Source organism: Toxorhynchites rutilus, chromosome 3 (assembly GCF_029784135.1).
Source record: "Toxorhynchites rutilus septentrionalis strain SRP chromosome 3, ASM2978413v1, whole genome shotgun sequence".
Classification (NCBI taxonomy): Eukaryota; Metazoa; Arthropoda; class Insecta; order Diptera; family Culicidae; genus Toxorhynchites; species Toxorhynchites rutilus.
Window position 1 is genome coordinate 244,506,715 of NC_073746.1, and position 18,610 is coordinate 244,525,324.

Below are 18,610 nucleotides of genomic sequence, written 5' to 3' on the forward strand. Positions count from 1 at the left end.
CGTACTGTTCCCCCCAGGCAGTCCCGTGAGAGTTGAAGTCTCCCAAGATCAATCGTGGCTCAGGAAGAAGTGAGCACATGTCAACAAGTTGCTTGCGGCTAACCGCAGCTCTCGGAGGCCAATACAAGCTGACGATACAGAGGTCTTTTCCTCTGATGTTTGCATGACAAGCAACAGCTTCAATCCCTCCAATAGGTGGAAGGTCAATTCGAAAAAATGAGTGGCACTTATTGATCCCCAATAGCACCACTCCGTATCTGTCATCACGGTCCAAGCGTATAATATTGAAATCATGGAAAGAGAGATCATCTCGCGAAGAAAGCCAAGTTTCGGACAGAGCAAAAACATCACAATTGAACTTATGAATTAAAAATTTGAATGTATCCAATTTAGGGATAAGACTACGACAATTCCACTGTAAATTGTCTTTAATACTGGAAGCATTGAGATGACAATGGTTCTGATGGAGTCGGAAACATTAAAACACTTGAAGATTTGATCCAAAAGGTCAGACAACTTTATAAATCCCGATTGGGAAGTTGAACTGGACGGAAAAATAGGGACAGTTGGGGTTTTTGATGTCCCCTCGAGTGCTGGGTCGTTCGAAGGTGAACTATTGCCACGGAAGCCAGGAGGAACCTGATTTTGCTTGTCCGCTGCACTCGATTTTTTAGGCAAGCTAACCGGGGTTGTCACCGGAGGGAATTGTCCTTGAACTTTGGGAATGGTCACATTTTTGCGCCGGGGATTCCCTTGGAAAATGAACGGTGTGCCCCCGTTAGCTGTGTCCGCTTCCATTTCGTCAACGGGCAACGTGGCGAAGGCATTTTGTGTGTTGATTGGTTGTTGTTCTTGAGCCGGTGGAGAAGCGCCCTTCAAAATTTCCGCAAAAGTGCGCTTCGAGCGTTCCTTCAAAGAGCGCTTGTTTATCCCAGCGACTCTTATAAGTTTCACAAGCTGAGAGCTCATGTGGGGATCCCCCGCAATATGGACACTTATGCTCAGTCGCACTGCAGGATTTCCCCTCATGTTGCTCTCCGCAAGTGGCACAGCGCTCCTTGTTGGCGCAATAGTCTGCTGTATGACCAACTGACTTGCATTTGTTGCAAGTCATGGGCTGTGGCACGAAGAGTCGCACTGGAAGTCTTAATTTATCCACCATAACGTAGTCAGGGAGGGCGGAACCAGCAAAAGTTACTCGAAACGAGTCGGACGGCGTGAACTTTTTTTCTTCCCCATTCTGGGAAACTTTTCCTAGTTGATGGCAGTCCAAAATTTTAATTTGTTTCAAAGGGAGCTGTTTAAATCTGCCATCTCCCTTTTTTATTATTTCGCTCGTCAGACCCGTTTCTGTAATCACCCCCGAAATTTCTACGTTATGGCAGGGCACATAGGCGCGATATTCTATAACAAACCTATTGTCGACAACAATATCGTTAGCGTGCTTCCGATTAGCCACGACAACACGCAGTTTGTTCGGTCTAACCTTGGAAATTTCAACCACGGAAGAGTAATATCTTGCCAGATCTTTCGAAATTTGGATGACATTGAGGGATTTTCCCTTTGGCTTGGGCCGGAAGAAAACAATCCATGGGCCAGATGCAGGTGCATCTTCTGGATAGACCTTGACACGGGGAGAGGAAGCAACTGTGGGGGAGGACGAGGTCGATTGTTGAGCGGGAGCGGGATCAGTAGGGCTGGGAGGCAAGTTCGGGAGTTGAGCGGAAGCGTTTGATTGGGGGGGGGGGGGTGAAGAGGAAAGGTTTGCAAATTTTTTTGAGGGGGGCTTGTTCAGGTGGATTAACTTTTCCTCTAAAGAGATATCTTCCGAGGGGGAACGCGTTTAAGCGATTTTCCAGCTCCCGTAGGGGGGTAGACAGTGGATTCAATCTCCATGTCAACGGTTCCTCCTTCATCTGCCATTTAAAGTGGCAGATGTACTTTTTCACTTATTTTTTCAATTTTTTTTGATTTTTTCTTAACCTAATAACCTTAACCTAATGAAATTAATAATACTTATTATGCACCCAATGGTTTCCAACTCGAATCGCGTGTCAATCGTTCAGTACAGCTGAACCGGTGTATCGCAACACAGCACGATGATGGTGTCGATCACGAGAGGCGACAAATTCACCAGCACACAGCGCCCGCGGTGCAGGCCTTCTTCTTCCCGCTTGTTGTGATTGCTTCGATACAATCCACTCGCAATATAGGGAATCCCGTTAGGATGCGATGATCACTTCACCAGCCACGAGAATAACGGTATCACTTCCTTGCTCGATAACGATATATATATGCGTCCGGCGGCTTCGAACTTCGAACTTAGGAAGACGAATGTATACTTATATTGATGAGTCTTAATACAGTAGGCATTACCAATTGTTAAGAGCAAGTGAAAGGATGGTGTTCTATTTTATTCCTTCAAACTATTTATTCTTTGAAAAATGAAATTGTATATTTATTACATGGTTTCCTTAAAATTTTTAATTGCAGATATAAATGTTTGAAAATTAAAAAAATCATAAAAAGTTTTTTTTTCTGGTTACCCTATTTCAAAACTAGGCACCCTAATGGACAATTAAAAAAAAATACGAATCTAATCTATTTTCTCTTAAAATCGTTTGTATATATATATATATATATATATATATATATATATATATATATATATATATATATATATATATATATATATATATATATATATATATATATATATATATATATATATATATATATACAATATATATATATATATATATATATATATATATATATATATATATATATATATATATATATATATACAATATATATATATATATATATATATATATATATATATATATATACAATATATATATATATATATATATATATATATATATATATACAATATATATATATATATATATATATATATATATATATACAATATATATATATATATATATATATATATATATATATACAATATATATATATATATATATATATATATATATATATATATACAATATATATATATATATATATATATATATATATATATATACAATATATATATATATATATATATATATATATATATATATATATATATATATATATTTATAAATATAATACACCATATCTCTAAGAAAGCTTGATCAATATTCACCAAAGTTGGCATACATGTTCCTTGCACACAACAAATCCTAGAATTATTTCCTCTGGTTTTATTAAAAAAAGACATACCTCGATCGAAATTTGACCGTAATATGTTAACAAAAGATTTTAATCAACTTGGCTCGACCATACCAAGTATAAAAAATGCCAATAGTGTCGATAAAATGATGAAAATATTTTTGTCCGCCTGCTTGTATCGAAATCCCCCATAGTGCATCGGTTCCCCCAAAACTTTCTACTAAAAAGTTTTAAAAAAATTCCGATGCATTTTAAAATAATACTCTAAGTAATAAGAATCGAATTGATTTTTATGTTTCTTCGCTGGTAGAGAGCTTGTAAGACTTTAGGAATGTGTTGATTATTGGAGGTTGACGTGCTTATTGATGATGATCAGTGATTAAATTATAAAAAGGTTTTAACACTAAACCTACCGATGTTTCATGTATACCTATTCCTACCACAGTGGGGCTATTGACCCTTTATGAATAGTTAGTCAACAATGACTCGATTTATATAGTTTTGTTGAGAAGCGTGACATACCATATTTCTCCTGTATATTTCGACACTTTTAGGATAACAATTATTAGCAAAATAATGAAATTACAATTTTTGACACGCAACATAGCTTGGAATGGCTACTATTTCTCAGTAAATTAAAATAACAAGAGAGGAGTGAACACTGAAAAATACATTCCATGTATGTTTTAAGGAAAGTAGTGTAGGCAAATCATGTTGTGACAATGGAATTTCAAGAATGTTTTGACTAAAAGCTGGGTCATTGGGTCATTTGACCCCTCGTGGTAGGTTAAGTGTTGAACTTTATCGGTTCATTCGCTTCTGGCTTCGGAAAGCATTAATTTGGAATACTAAACTGAGCTCTCAGCCCATAGGAAAGCCAAATGGAAAGCTTTGTGGCGTCAAGGTGCAGTGCATATCAAGCCGGATGTGAAGAAAGTATTTTTCAGCAATGAGAGCTGTGTTCTTCGGTTCTACTTTTCAGACGGAAAAACGACTGATATTTTACATTGGGTATTTTATCGTGCAAATTAACATTTCGCACAAACTTCCATATAACAAAATCGAAATGACCATTTTCACAGTGTCGATTTTTGACAAAAAAAAATTCGCGATGACAGTAGATCTCGTTTTAAGCAGTTTTAAAACATTTGGTATCAATTTTTTTTCGAAAACACCATTTTTCGATTTTCAGAAAACTCAAACTTTGACCGCTTTGCGCCACTCTCCCTCAAATTCGGTTGAGCTGAAATTTTGCATAGGATATTATTTCGAGGTGGTGAACATTTTGTATGGGGTAGCTTTTTGAAATTCCAGACGACCATTTTCAGTTTGCACACTAGTGTATATGTTGTGGACAAAAATATCGGGAAGAAATAAAAAATTTATTTCTTTCTTTTTTTTTCAATGATTTTGTGAACTAACTCAATTTTTCGTCAACTAAGGCAATAGCAAATCCAATTATTTTCATCAACCAGCTTTCATTTGATCTCTATAACGGTCCTGTAGGATCTTTTCGTACAGAGATACTTCTGTTTGGATGAAAAATTTCCCCTTTGTATTTGATGATGAATAATTCAATAAACTATGATCGCACCGCAAATCGAGAGGCAGTTTTGAAAATAAATTGAAAAATCAAAAATTAATTTTGCAAATATTACAGTATGTTCTAATGTTTGCATATTGTCATTTTTTAGCCGATCGATCAAAGTTTGGAGTATATCAGAGGAACATTTCTTCACAAATTGTACGTTCGAATTGTTCATTCCGAGGGCATACACATCATTTTGTACTTGTGGTACATATTGCGATGAGGTGCTCTTCTAATCTTCGGCCGATCGACTAAACGTATTAATATGAAACGTTCACAGGGATTTTGGGGATACACTAAGCTAAACATTTTTCTGCAAACGTTAGATCTTAGTGCAAAATTTCCAAAATTATTGAAGATTTTCTAATACCTTTATTTGTACTTTTTTAAATCGATGGAAAAAATTTAAATTATTTTTTTCAGATAATTGAATTTACATAGGTGTCAAAAATTACGTTAGTCCACAAAATAAAAAAAAACGTGAAGAAATCTATTTTTCATCCCAATATTTCTGTCCACTACACTACACGCACCAAGACGAAAATGTATTCGTAGAATATGCAAGAACATAAAAGTTTGAGCTTTAAAACGGTGTATATCGCATCTTCATGCGTTGATTTTGCCCGAAGTTAAAGCGTTTCAAAAAACACCTAAAAGTGTTAACCGTGAAAACGATCGCCACGATAGCGTTAGCGATGAATACTTAGATCAATACGTACTAGGGTGTCAATGAAAATGGTCATCTCTAATTTCAAAAAGTTACCTCATAAAAAATGTTCACCACCTCGAAAAAACATCCTATGCCAAATATCAGCTCAATCGGACTTAAGGGAGAGTGGCGCAAAGCGGTAAGAGTTTGAGTTGTTTGAAAATCGAAAGTGCCGATTTTTGACAAAAAAAAAATTTCAATATGACACTAGATCTTTCATGCAATTTTAAGACATTTGACATCAAATTTTTTTTTTCGTAAACCCCGATTTCCTTTACGCCCCCGTTGGGTGATTTTTCGATTTTCAAACAACTCAAACTTTAACCGCTTTGCGCCACTCTCCCTTAAGTCCGATTGAGCTGATATTTGGCAGAGGGTGTTTTTTCGAGGTGGTGGACATTTTGTTTAGGGTAACTTTTTGAAATTTTAGGTTCGATTTTTTCTCATACATTCATTGGCACCCTAATGCGTGCACAACAAATTGCAATGAAAACAAATTGCGACACATGGTCAGCATGTGCATTGTTCTCGCAAGGGAAAGAATGATCATCAATCAATTCAATCATTTTCTATAAAACCACGCAAACCATCGGCCCTTCAAATGCTCACCATTTAAACTCTACTGAAAAGTTATTCATATTTTTTTTACAAAGTGATGAAAGCGAACTGAATAAAAAAAATTAACAGGTCTGCGTCAACAATGCGGTCGTATCTTGGACATAAACCACTATAAAGGTTTTATGATTTTTTTTGCGGTCCGCGACACCGTGACTAGTACGTGTTTGTGGTCCCTATGGGAAAAGTTCGAATTCTAAGATTTATGAGAGGTAGTTATGAGTCGTAGACAAAAAGGGAAAGAAAAATCAAAAACGTTAAAAAACACAGAACTGTAAGTTCGTTTTTTTGTCATAGTACGAAAAAAAATCATTTGTTCCTCTTTGACGTTCATCATATGTTCTCAATATTACCGAACCAACCGCTCCCTTATATACATTCCTTCAGGGGGTCATGTTGGGCGAATACTGCCGATGTGGCATCAAAATGGTGTTGTTTTGGGCCGGGTTACCATTACGCAACTTCCACTAATTCAAGTTGATCGGGTTGCTTCACGCAAACATCGCATAACTTCTAAGTAGCTTTTCTCATTAAGTGTAATACTTCCTATATCAATTAAATAATCAAGGCTACGTCGATTGACAATAAAATCGTCGGAATTATTCTACTGTGAAGAGGTTTTCATATTCCCACGTTTCAATAAATAGTCACGGAACAACGAATCTCGAGGAAACTTGAGAAAATTAATTCAAAACCAAGCAAACAGAAATCGTTTATGGCTTTTTGGCCCAGTGAACAGATACATACGGGATTGAGGCGAGCAAATGTGCGTTTTCATCCTCGCAACTCGCATGATAAGAATCCGTCCATTCAACGAACGACAAACCACATCATCATTGTGCTTGCATCGAATTACTGAAACACGACGCCGTACGAGTTCCACACAATTCACACCACACACGAAATTACGAAGTCGTGACTTGACTGAATCCATTTCCATTCATTCGAAATTACGATCCACTATCATTTTGAGTAAAATAATGCTCGTACCTGCGCGCGGCTTATGCATTCTGCCGAGCCACGACGTACGGATATGACCTTGGGCAGCGACGAGCGAAGCGCTGCGATATGTACATATGACGCTGAAAGTTGTTGTTCCTGGCATAAGTAGAACACAACACAGCCTTTTTCTGGACGAAGGAGAATGCTGGCATGTAGAAGAAACCACTTTCTACGATCGACGGACCGTCCGCCGCCGTTTCTGGACGCAACATGAAATTGTCATTGTTTGAATTTTTTCAGGCCACGGTTACGACGACGACAACGACATCGAATGTCCTTATATGGGGTTGGTGAGCGCATATCTTCTTAACGGTAAGAAATCCGTGCAGATCGGAATGAAGAAACTAATTATCGTCGCGCTACTGATGCTGGTGAATGTGCACTCCAACAATAGTTCCATCTATCGCTGTTTCAAATGGCAGCAGCAGCGTTTCTACGTGATTAATCGCCGCCGATCTCGATTATTCATCGTGCACCGTATGACAGCACCATGCGTCGAAATGCAGCTCCTTGTGGCAACGGGAAATGGTCAACACTAATTACGCTGTGGGCATCTTGGAAATTCAAACGGAACACAACACAATCGGGATGATCCCCTTTCATGGGTAAGCATTGCACGCTGGAGTACTCTGGAAGTAGGTCGTCATGAAAACACTCGAGTTTTCCGAGGGTGCTTAATCGACAGCCATAAGGTATTTTGCCGTTTTTGTTTGGTCTGCGATTTCAATCTTAATCTCGAGCCAACAAAGGGTTCTGAATATAAAGAAATTGAAAAACAGCCACAAAACTGCTGATGAGATCATCCAGTGAAGTGATGATTTGCAGTTCCAGGAACAAAAATGGCTTCGAAACCAATTTAATACCATCAATGGCTGGAAAACAGTCGGAGACCTGTACGTTCGATTCGAAACACGAGAAACATGATCATGACACGGTAATTGCAGCACCGAGAGGGCGACAACTCGCGTGGAAACGAAAAAAAGTATAAAGCGGTGACGGTTCTTTACAGACCATTTATTACACGAATGCATTGGGTAAAATTAGCAACAGCGCTCTGGTGGTGAATGTAACGATCGCAAAAACCTGATAAGGCAGAATGTAATTAAAGCGAATTTATTACTTTGACAAGATAAGGTCGTCATTAAGAGGTAGAAAAATCACGCTGGTAAACCTAACGTATTTCGACATCGCGCGATATTAGCTATTCGATCTCCCGGGAGTGCAATTCTTGGAGAAACCAAAAGAGCACTCTGAACGAGTCGAGAGCCTCGTTCCGTTGCAGCATATCTCTATCTGTGGCCTGCGCGAAATCCACTTATGTCACACAATCAAAATACCAACGGACAATTACGAATCAATTACGGGGGTTGTGGCGCAGACAGAAGTGGCAACTCGTTGTGTGATCCCATATACAGCAGCAGCGGCAGCAGCAACAGCAGTCGTTCTGTTCATGGCGAGGCGTAATTCTTCATTTATTTTACAACACATAATTCGTCACAGCCATCATATAAAATATGGCGCGCGCCCGCGAATGGTCGCATTAGCCCTGATCGTGCAAAGACACCTTGCAACCAACTTGCTGCTGCACCCAAAATACCGTACAATATGCAAGCGGCAGTTTGGAGCACGATCCCTTTTTCCTCTACTTGATGATGATGACAGAGCTCATTGTTACTTTGTTAACTCATTGGTATGGCTCATATTGTGAATGTGAGCTCTTTTTTACCAAGAATCAATAATATTGCACAACAAAATGAAAAACTGACATCATATCATCTCTAACGTAGAACTACGTTTGACAGGAAGTTATAGTTTGATCGGGAATATTTTTACGCGTCCTTTACAATAGAGAAAAGAATTATCGAAAAAACGGGCAACTAGTACCAGCGATGCACACTTTAAATAAAAGTGTGATTGACCACACCCTATCCAAGAAAAAAAAGCAACACAATAAATAATGCATTCGATGCTACTGTCCTTCATTGGTTTTTGACGTAGGATTACGTCTTTCGAGAACATATTGGGGGTACGAATTGAAAAACGAAAATCGATCGCATCGTGAAAATTGTTCAATTTCAACCGTTTATTGCTCAGTCATTGCATGAAGGATTTATGAGATTTTTGCGTCAGTCGATTCAGACACTCCATAACAATTTCATACATTGAAGACAATAATATCTAGCATAAATCTAACTATCGAACTCTAAGATCGAAAAATCTCAACCTTTATCCAAACGGAAATTCCGCGTTCTAATTGGTCGAAATCGAAGATACAAGCTTTCTCTTGTATGCACGAATATTGTTTAGTCATTTCCTGATGGATTTACGAATTTATTACAAAGAATAAAATAATATATTTCATCTATATATATATATATATAAAATGGATTTCTGTCTGTCTGTCTGTCTGTCGTTTTAGGGTGCAATGAATGTTTCTATGATGGTTAGACACTCCACCCTCCTCTCTAAGAAAGGGGGGGGGGTCTGCCATTTTTCTGAAAACTGTGAAGGAAAAAGGAAAACTTGGAAAATTTAATTCCCATATGTTCTACAATTATGTGCACCCGTGGCCGAGTGGTTAGCGTCCCACACTATCATGCCGGGTGTTCGGGTTCGATTCCCGTTCTGGTTGGGGGATTTTTCGTCAAAGAAAATTCTTCCGGCTTGCACTGTGGTCACGCGTATTCTAGAGCTTGCCACTTTAGAGTACATTCAAGGCGTGTTATTCGGCATAGAAATCTCAACCAAGTATTAATGAACGACGCTAGTTAATGAATACGTTGAGACGGCAAAAGTTCCACAGGGAACGTTAACGCCATTCAAGAAGAGAAGATGTTCTACAATTACATAGAGACAAGTGCTGTTAGTCCATTTGATGTTTGCGCTAGCGAAATTGATCTTTGTTCGAAACTGGAAATGGATTTTTATGTGATGAAACGTACTCCTATTCTTCTATCTATACCAAAAAAGGGTCGCCGGATGTGTTGATAAGAGCAGAACTCGCGGAAGGAATTGTCCGATTTAGGACTGTCTTTATACTATCATATTTTCTGTATAAAACAATTATTCCATGTAACGGAGAAACATGTTATTTTCAAGTGGTTGAAAAATCATGAACTAGAATTGTGTTTGAAAATAATCTAATATTATAATGATGAGTTTTGTTAGAAATACTAGGAATTTTATAGTAAAAGGTAAATTCAACGGGGTCGAATAGAAGATCAATCAATGAATAGTTCTGCGATTGGACCCATGCATTTGCTCGTAGTAAGAAAACGTGAATGTTTGAAGGTATTGATAACAAAAAACAAATTTGGGGCGGGACGAAGTTTGCCGGGTCAGCTAGTGAAACTATAAAAAAATGAAAAATCTCAAGCAGTATCCAAACGGGAATTCCGCGTTCTGATTGGTCGATTCACAAAAGTAATCTTAACTCTCACATTCAGTAGAAATAATAATACAGCTGTGGTAGTGCTTTTATTGGCTTTTACTGGTTTGGACGGCATTTGCTGCTTGGCGGATTTTCTTGATAATCGCTTTGGTGGTGTTTTGCTGTCGATTAACAAAAGGGCGCGCTTTCCCAGCTGCAACGACCTTTTCTCCAGACAACGGAAAAATTTTCCCCCGTTGTTAAGTGCACATGGTACACCTAGCGTGTTTCAACGACTATCATATGAAATGCGGAAAAAATAAGTGATAGTTGAACATTTTTGCACGAGTGAATATGTCACACTATATAAGCGACGATCTCGTAAGCGTGCGTCGGAACTGAAACAATAGTCTAACACTGATGCCGAAAGAGTTAAATTATAATAACCGATCATGCATTGCAAAACGAGCAATTTCATATATTTTTTATTATTTCATCCATACATAACGCAGGGACAACAGAGGCTAATATATCTCATTATAGTTCGGCATATTACATCGTGCAATATAATCATCTAACGACTAATTACCATCATCGCTCGATTGTAACACTGGTGGAGTGAACAAACAATACTTTTCTGGGTCACCAAATTATTACCAAGAGTTTATTAACGTTGTTTTTCAAACATGTCCAAAATCAGTATACAACAGATAGCCTAACGTAATCTTACGTCAAATATGCGGTCGTGTCTCGGCCACAACTCTTCTGTAATATTATAATATTATGCCGAACGACATACAAAATTGTGTACTTCAGAAGGCATTCTAAGAATATGCACAAAGCATGCTCAGTGCAGGACTGCCAACGACGCGCGGAATCTAAGCATAAGAGGAATATTATACTTATAAATATTATCCTAGACTCCGCCTTCGCACCGCAAACCGGGGTATAAAATAATTTTCATTTGCGACTTTCATTCTATTTTCGCCCAGCCAGCGAGCAGCCGTAAGCTTCTCCTAATGCTGATCCACTTAACGGCAAGTCGCACCGAACCGTTGGCTGTCGAATAGAAAACAACACTTTTAGACAAGTCATTGATGTACAGGGTGGGCCATTTAAAGTGGAAGGATTTGTTTTTGCAATAGCAAAGTAAAGAAGTGGAATTATAAATATTTTTTTTTGAAATTCATTTATTTTGGTCCAAGGAGATTTGTTCTAACTACTTTTTGATTATGATACCTCGTAAATGACCGCCTCTGGCCTTGACCGCAAAATGTGCCCTTTTTTCGGCATTTTCCATCACTTTGCCCAATGTTTCGGCCGATATGGCAGCAATTTCTTGTTGGATATTGTCTTTCAGCGCAGCCAGGGTCCTTGGTTTACCAGTGTATACCTTGGATTTTAAATACCCCATAAAAAAAGTCAGGAGGCGTCAAATCAGGTGATCTCGGTGGCCAGTCATAATCGCCGTTTTTCGATATTAATCTTCCGGGGAACATTTCGCGCAATAATTTGGTCGTGGCAGCCGCTGTATGGCATGTAGCGCCGTCCTGTTGGAACCAGTAATTGTCCAATTCATTATGCGTCGGAGAGTGGTTCGAGCGATGCCTAACTCTTGCGAACGATGGCGACCTGATGTCGATGGAATCTCTGCAACACTGGCTCGAACGGCATCAATATTCTCGTCGAAACGTCTTGGTCGTTGTCTGGACAGATGACTGACATTACCAACACTACCAGACGATATAAATTTGGCATATAATCGACGTATAGTGTTGTCTCCAGGCGACGATTTAACTTTATTTTTATTTTTCCACGCACGTTTAGTTAACACAATTGAGAAGTTATTTTGAATGTACAGCTGAACAATTTCAGCGCGTTGTTTAGGTGTGTATTGTTCCATGGTTAAAATTGTACTGAAATGACGCTTCCAACGCGGTATGACATTTGTTAATCTGACATCTCTGTCAAAAGTTATGGGGTTGCCAGATGCTTCCACTTTAAATGGCCCACCCTGTATAAGGATTGGTGGTGGATTACACCATTAAGGAAATTGGCGGATTCCTTCGATTGAAGGAGGCCAGGATACTAGCTCAGGATTTGGTACGTGGCTTGTTTGGAGAATGGAAAACTTGAGAAAAAAACACTTGGGAAAACTTCTATACACACATTGATTTATAAACGATGCTACCCTATTTTTGATAACATAAAAATGAGCGCTTTATCATATGTAACAACTTTGTTGAAGGCAGTTTTCGTCTAAAGAACAAATATCTCCCACAAAGTTGTTTTTGGCGCTTTCTATCTAAGTTGCATTAGGGTGACCATGAAAAAACGGGTTTTTTAGCTTTCACTTTTATATTTCAAATTCTACATCCAAACCGTCTTCGTATGACTTTTAGAGGTTATCAATTCCAACAAATTCCGTCAATAAACTTTGTTTATGTTTGCCACAGAAAGAATGATAAACAAATGAATAGAGCGTATTTTTTGGGAAGAAATATCAATAACTTTGAGTGGAGTTGAAAAATTGACAAGTTCTGCATCGCAAAATGTTTATATTATTAAGCTGAAAAAGTCTTCCGAAGACAGTTTGTATGTAGAATTTTTTTAATGGTAACCCTAACGTAACATAGAAAAAAAGCGCTATATCGGTTATTTCAAGAGATAGAAAAAAAAACTTTGTTCTACAAAGATGTCTCGAATAACTGGGACTACAACATTGTCGAACTATATTCACCTCTATCCATAAATATAAGAAAGTTAGATTTTTTATTCCATCGATAATTTTGGTCACTTTTTTGATAACATAAAAATTTTTGATAACATAAAAATGAGCGCTCTTTCGTATGTAACAACTTTGTCGTAGACAGTTTTTGTCTAGAGAATAACTGTCAAGCTCTAAATGCTAATTTCCACTAAATGCTAATTTTACACTTTTTTTGCAAAATGCAAGCCAGGCTGCTGAAATTATGAATGGTGTTTATGGTGCCGGTTAGTGATCCCCGATAATCGTTCGATTAATCGATTAATCGAATACTTCCTACCGAAATCGATTATTAATCGAACGAATACTGCGCAACCAATAATCGAAGCGAACGAATAATTTACGTCGATTAATCGATCCAAATCTAGAGAAGAAAAACGTACGGCCGCTGCAATTTCATCCTGAAAATCAATCATTATCTTTGACGCTCCTCTAAACTCGTAGACGAAGCTCAATGCCGTTAACGCGAATTGAGTTTCGTTTACGAGTTTTGGGGAACGTAAAAGATAATAATTGATTTTCAGGCCGTATGAACCCTTTTTTGATTCCAGATAGCTTTCTAGCAAGTGAGAAATATCAGTCTAACTAATTATTTCTCTCAGTGTGACGATTATTCGATTAATCGATTATTTGGGGTGATTAATCGTATCGAATAACAAACTGCTGAAAAGTATTCGATTAGCTGATGACCGATTAATTTCAAAAATCGGGGATCACTAGTGCCGGTACTGCAACAGCAAAATACGTGCAATTTAATTTATTTTTTAAACTTTTTTATTTTTTTATTAAAAAATAGTTTGTAATTTTCAAAAAAAAATTTTTTTTATGCAATTCACTAAATTTAGATCTCTACAGTCAACAAATGAATCGTTTGAAGCTAGCAATTGCTAGCAATAGCCAATGCCATTTAAAATTTGCGGGCGGAAATTTAATTAAGGTTCCAATAGAAAATGGCAGACTGAACTGTGAAATTATAAATATATCACATATGCTTTACTAGACTTTACAACGTAATGCCTAAGCTCTGTCAGGTAGTTAATTTGCATGTTTAACGAAGGAGAAAAAAACTCGTTGAAAGCTAAGTGCGCTTATTTTTGGCAATGGCAATTGCTATTGGGAAAAAGGTATTCACCGGGCGAAACTCGATTCAGCTAGATATAGAAAAAAAAATAGAAACGGGAAACGATTCACGTTTGAGATGGCAAACAGACCATGACCATCGTGCGGCAAATTCGATCGAAGAAACGCGTGTGTGCTAAACCGCACACTAATTCCAATCATGCATCGACGAATCCATGTGAATAATTTCTCCGAGTTTTTTTTTCTTCATATTTTCTCTTGATATTTATATTTGTTTTTTGCTGAACGAAAATTTTCATTTTCATTTCCACGCTTTTGCTACGCGTTCAACAGTAGTGTTGTATGAAAATCAGAACAGCCGCCTAATTAGAAGGGTGTTGATTTCATTAAAGGATGATAATTGAAGAATCAGCAAATTGATACAATTGTAAATAGCGCATTACTTTGATCGAGACTTTCACACCCGATAAATGGCTCACGGCAAAAGGAAGATAAACAGTCACACCAGAAACGTCTGCCTCTTGGGCCGGGGGGTCTACACGCCGATCGTCGTCTTCGTCGCACGCAATTTATTCGGAATCGATCAACTGAGGAAGGTAATAATATATTGGTCTGCTAATTATGGCTTTTTACAGCAGCAGCATCTACACTGAAGTGCCTTCTGCTCGTGTGTGTGTTCATGCAGGGAAACTGTTACGCTTGAAAAAAGACCGGATTCGAAGGAAGACACCATCGAAAACGTTAGCTGATTTCTCAACTTTATGACCAAGTCAACGTATAATTCGAGTGAAATTTCCAATGGTTTAAATCATTCACATGTTCGTCTCTAATTTGAACGAGAATTTACGAAGTGAATCATTTTATGACCTACAAACGCCTCCTTCCGCATCATCCATCGTGACACATTCTGAATAGTATGTAATCGGTTACTATTTTTTCAATGTTCCGCTTTGTCATAATTTCATATTACCATGGAGAGAGATCACATGTTGAGCGCATTTAATTTCGATTTCATCAGTCTAATTCACAATTCATGTTTTACAATATCTATAATGATTAAAAATATCTTTGAAAAAAAATTCTAAGAATAACGAACACTCTCTGTATTCAACTGACACGGCCCTCGGTAAACTTCATTAATTTTTCAGAACGCAATTCCACATCGAAATGTGCACAATTTTCAGTGTATTTAACGAATCCAATCTTAACTACAACTAAAAATCAAGAACAATTGCTTAGCATCGGAACAGAACGAACGAACATACCTTCATCATCCGCCAACACGTTAAGTTGTGTATCTGTAAATTAAATAAGAAAAAGACAAATCAAATAACTATAAAAATATCGAAAAGAAAAGAGGTAAGAATAATGATATATAAAATAAAGTTTAAAAACATTCTTTCGGATAGCATAAAAATTATGGGCACTCCAAAACTAAGAAAATAAAAATTTTGTCCGAGACAAGACCGCATTGTTGATGTAGGATTACGTTACGATAGTTGTTGCATGCTGATTGTATATTGAATATGTATATTTAGAAAAATACGCCGCATTCACAGTCGACCAGTAATACCAACGGCCTTGGTGTATAACTACAATACAACGTTGCTTTCTTAGAGAAAAAAAAATTAAATCAACTTTAACATGCGCTGTTAATTGCTCGCTGTCTAGAGCCAAAGTGAAACAGAAATTGCACTGTTGCGCGGATATTGTTCCACGGCGCAACATGACATGTATGCAACCGAACCACACATCAACAGACAGACAAGGGGAGGCCAAATGTCTTCAAATTGCATCAAACCACGAGATCTACTGTCATCCCCAAAAAAATTCAGTCAGAAATCGACCCTCTGGGTCGATTTTTCATACGGAACTTCTTGGGAAATGTTTGCGCGATAAAATACTCTATACAAAATATTAACTCAGAGTGATTCAATAACCGTTTGGTCTTTCAAAATTGCTAAATGCCACTTACAGATTATTCATTGATATCAGCTTTGTCCTTCATTTCAATCAGTGCGAAATAATTATTTTTGCAATTTCCGTTTTCTTGCTAGCGTCAGGTGAGTTTCGAAATCGAAAATTTCCCAATCAATAGATCAAATCGGAAGTGAGTAATCTCGTGAGGAGCGAGAGAAGGCCGTCGTTCCATCCCATCATTAGTGGTTATCAGTTATCAGTTATCAGTTATCAGTTATCAGTTATCAGTTATCAGTTATCAGTTATCAGGTTATCAGATGCTTACTTCTCGAGCATCAATCAACCATGATCAAACTTTATTAACGGCCGAGATAACGAAAAGCAGAAACAGCAAATCACAACCACAAGCCACACTCGACCGCTGGGCGGGAAACAACGCAGTCCGCATTGATCAGAAAGATTTTGACTGAAGATGAAAGTTTCGTGTTTTTGAAATGAAACAAAAGGGCAGAATATGGCTCGTGGCAGAATATGGCTCGTGGCATTTTATCGTTAACCGCTGCTGCTAATTGCAATGAGATCTTCAACGTATTATCAATGTCAGCGTTTTGTTTCGTGAAGAAACTGATGAGCCCAGAATTGTATCGTCGTGTGTCATGAACTCGGAATCATTTCTTGCGTCCATTGTAGGGAGTGTACTTGATAAGTTACAGATTATGAAATGTGGGCAATAATTTCCATGGCATGGATTATGTCACTCGAACTTATTTTAAATACCTTGGAACCAGGATTTCGTACAGTTGACCGACGGACAAGAAACAATACGCCCCTTCAATTCAAAAATTACATTGCATCATCATCATGAGTAGTGAAAATATTAGAGTTAACAACTGCCTGTGAGCGAACACTTGGTCCAGGCTTCGGAGCGAGGCGGCCTGTATTGTTGTTTGGGGATAGCTAGAGGGCATTTCTGTAAGCGCGAGGACTTGATTTTCTTCGACCATAACTTCCTCCTCTCCGTAGAGCGCGCATACTATTGTAAGCCGCTGTTTTGTTCTTTGTGGAAGGCGTTTCTGGCCACCGGGCATCAAACGCTAGTAGCGGTAAATTTCTTGATGCAAAGCCTTAGCCGCCTTTTTGTTGTGTGATGATGATGGTGTGCCGCAAAAGGTTGTTTTGTGCTCAAGTGAGATTGTGCAATTAAGTAAAATATGAAAGGATGTTATGCGGAACATTTTGCTCACTCTGTGTGATGGTTGAATAATCATAGCTCATGGCGCAAATTGATCAGGATGAGGTCGCAATATTACCTTTGCTTTCAGCTCAAATCAGTCTATACATATTGGGCTTTTTTTAATGTGTTTTCTCTCTAGGAAACAGCCATATTTTTAATTTGGTGAAATACAAAACTGCCAGTGTCTCATGAATTGACTAATTAGCGGTATCATTTATTAATTTTCACACAAATAACGGTGGAAGCTTCAAATCTTATTTCCACCCAGCAGAGGAAGTTCCTCGTTATTGAAACCTCTCAAGATAATAATTAGTCTTTGAATGTGATTTATATATGGTTTATCAACTAGATTTGCACGAAGGATTTAGTTTGTACAAAATTTTTATTTTAAAACTAATACTAAAAGATTTCGGAACATTTTCAATGAATTTTCTTAAATTATAATCTCCATTTTTACATACAACAAATCCAACAAAAAGGATATAATGTAGAAGGAATTTTAATTTAGGACAATATATCAAGCGATTCAAAAACTACAAATTTTCAATAGTGGGTTCTTTCAACATAAAATTTACAACAACGGATCAAACATCAACTATACTGTTTGATCTCGACACTTGGAAATTTGTAGAAATTTGGTGCGCAGTTCAAATTTAACGTAGCACTCTACGTTTAACAAGAAGATCTTCTTCTTGAATGGCGTTAACGTTCCCTGTGGAACTTTTGCCGTCTCAACGTATGCATTAACCAGCGTCATTTATTAAATACTTAGTTGAGATTTCTTAGGCCAAATAGCACTCTACGTTTAACAAGATCTTCTTCTTGAATGGCGTTAACGTTCCCTGTGGAACTTTTGCCGTCTCAACGTATGCATTAACCAGCGTCATTTATTAAATACTTAGTTGAGATTTCTTAGGCCAAATAACACGCCTTGAATGTATTCCGAGGGGCAAGCTCTAGAGAATACGCGTAACTAGGGTTGCCAACTATAATTTCAAAAAATCAGGAAGAATGAAAATAAAACCAGGATAAATCAGGAAAGCTCATATTGGGTTGTCCGAAAAGTTAATGTCGATTTTTGGGAAAACAAAAACATCATTTTCAATCAAAGCATTTTAATTTAATTTTATATCCCTAGT

General features: G+C 37.5%; 1 protein-coding gene across 7 annotated transcripts in view; it reads right to left on the bottom strand.

Moving 5' to 3' along the window:
* Positions 1-18,610, bottom strand: part of LOC129775886 (ensconsin) — a 335,888-nt gene that overhangs the window by 215,640 nt on the left and 101,638 nt on the right. For 4 of the 7 annotated variants that reach the window (XM_055781097.1, XM_055781092.1, XM_055781081.1 and 1 more), the window contains exon 2: positions 15,583-15,615. The exons of the other annotated variants lie outside the window; for them this stretch is intronic. In XM_055781097.1, the coding sequence (XP_055637072.1) occupies positions 15,583-15,615 (33 nt within the window). The remainder of the gene's footprint in view (positions 1-15,582; positions 15,616-18,610) is intronic. 7 annotated transcript variants of the gene reach the window in all.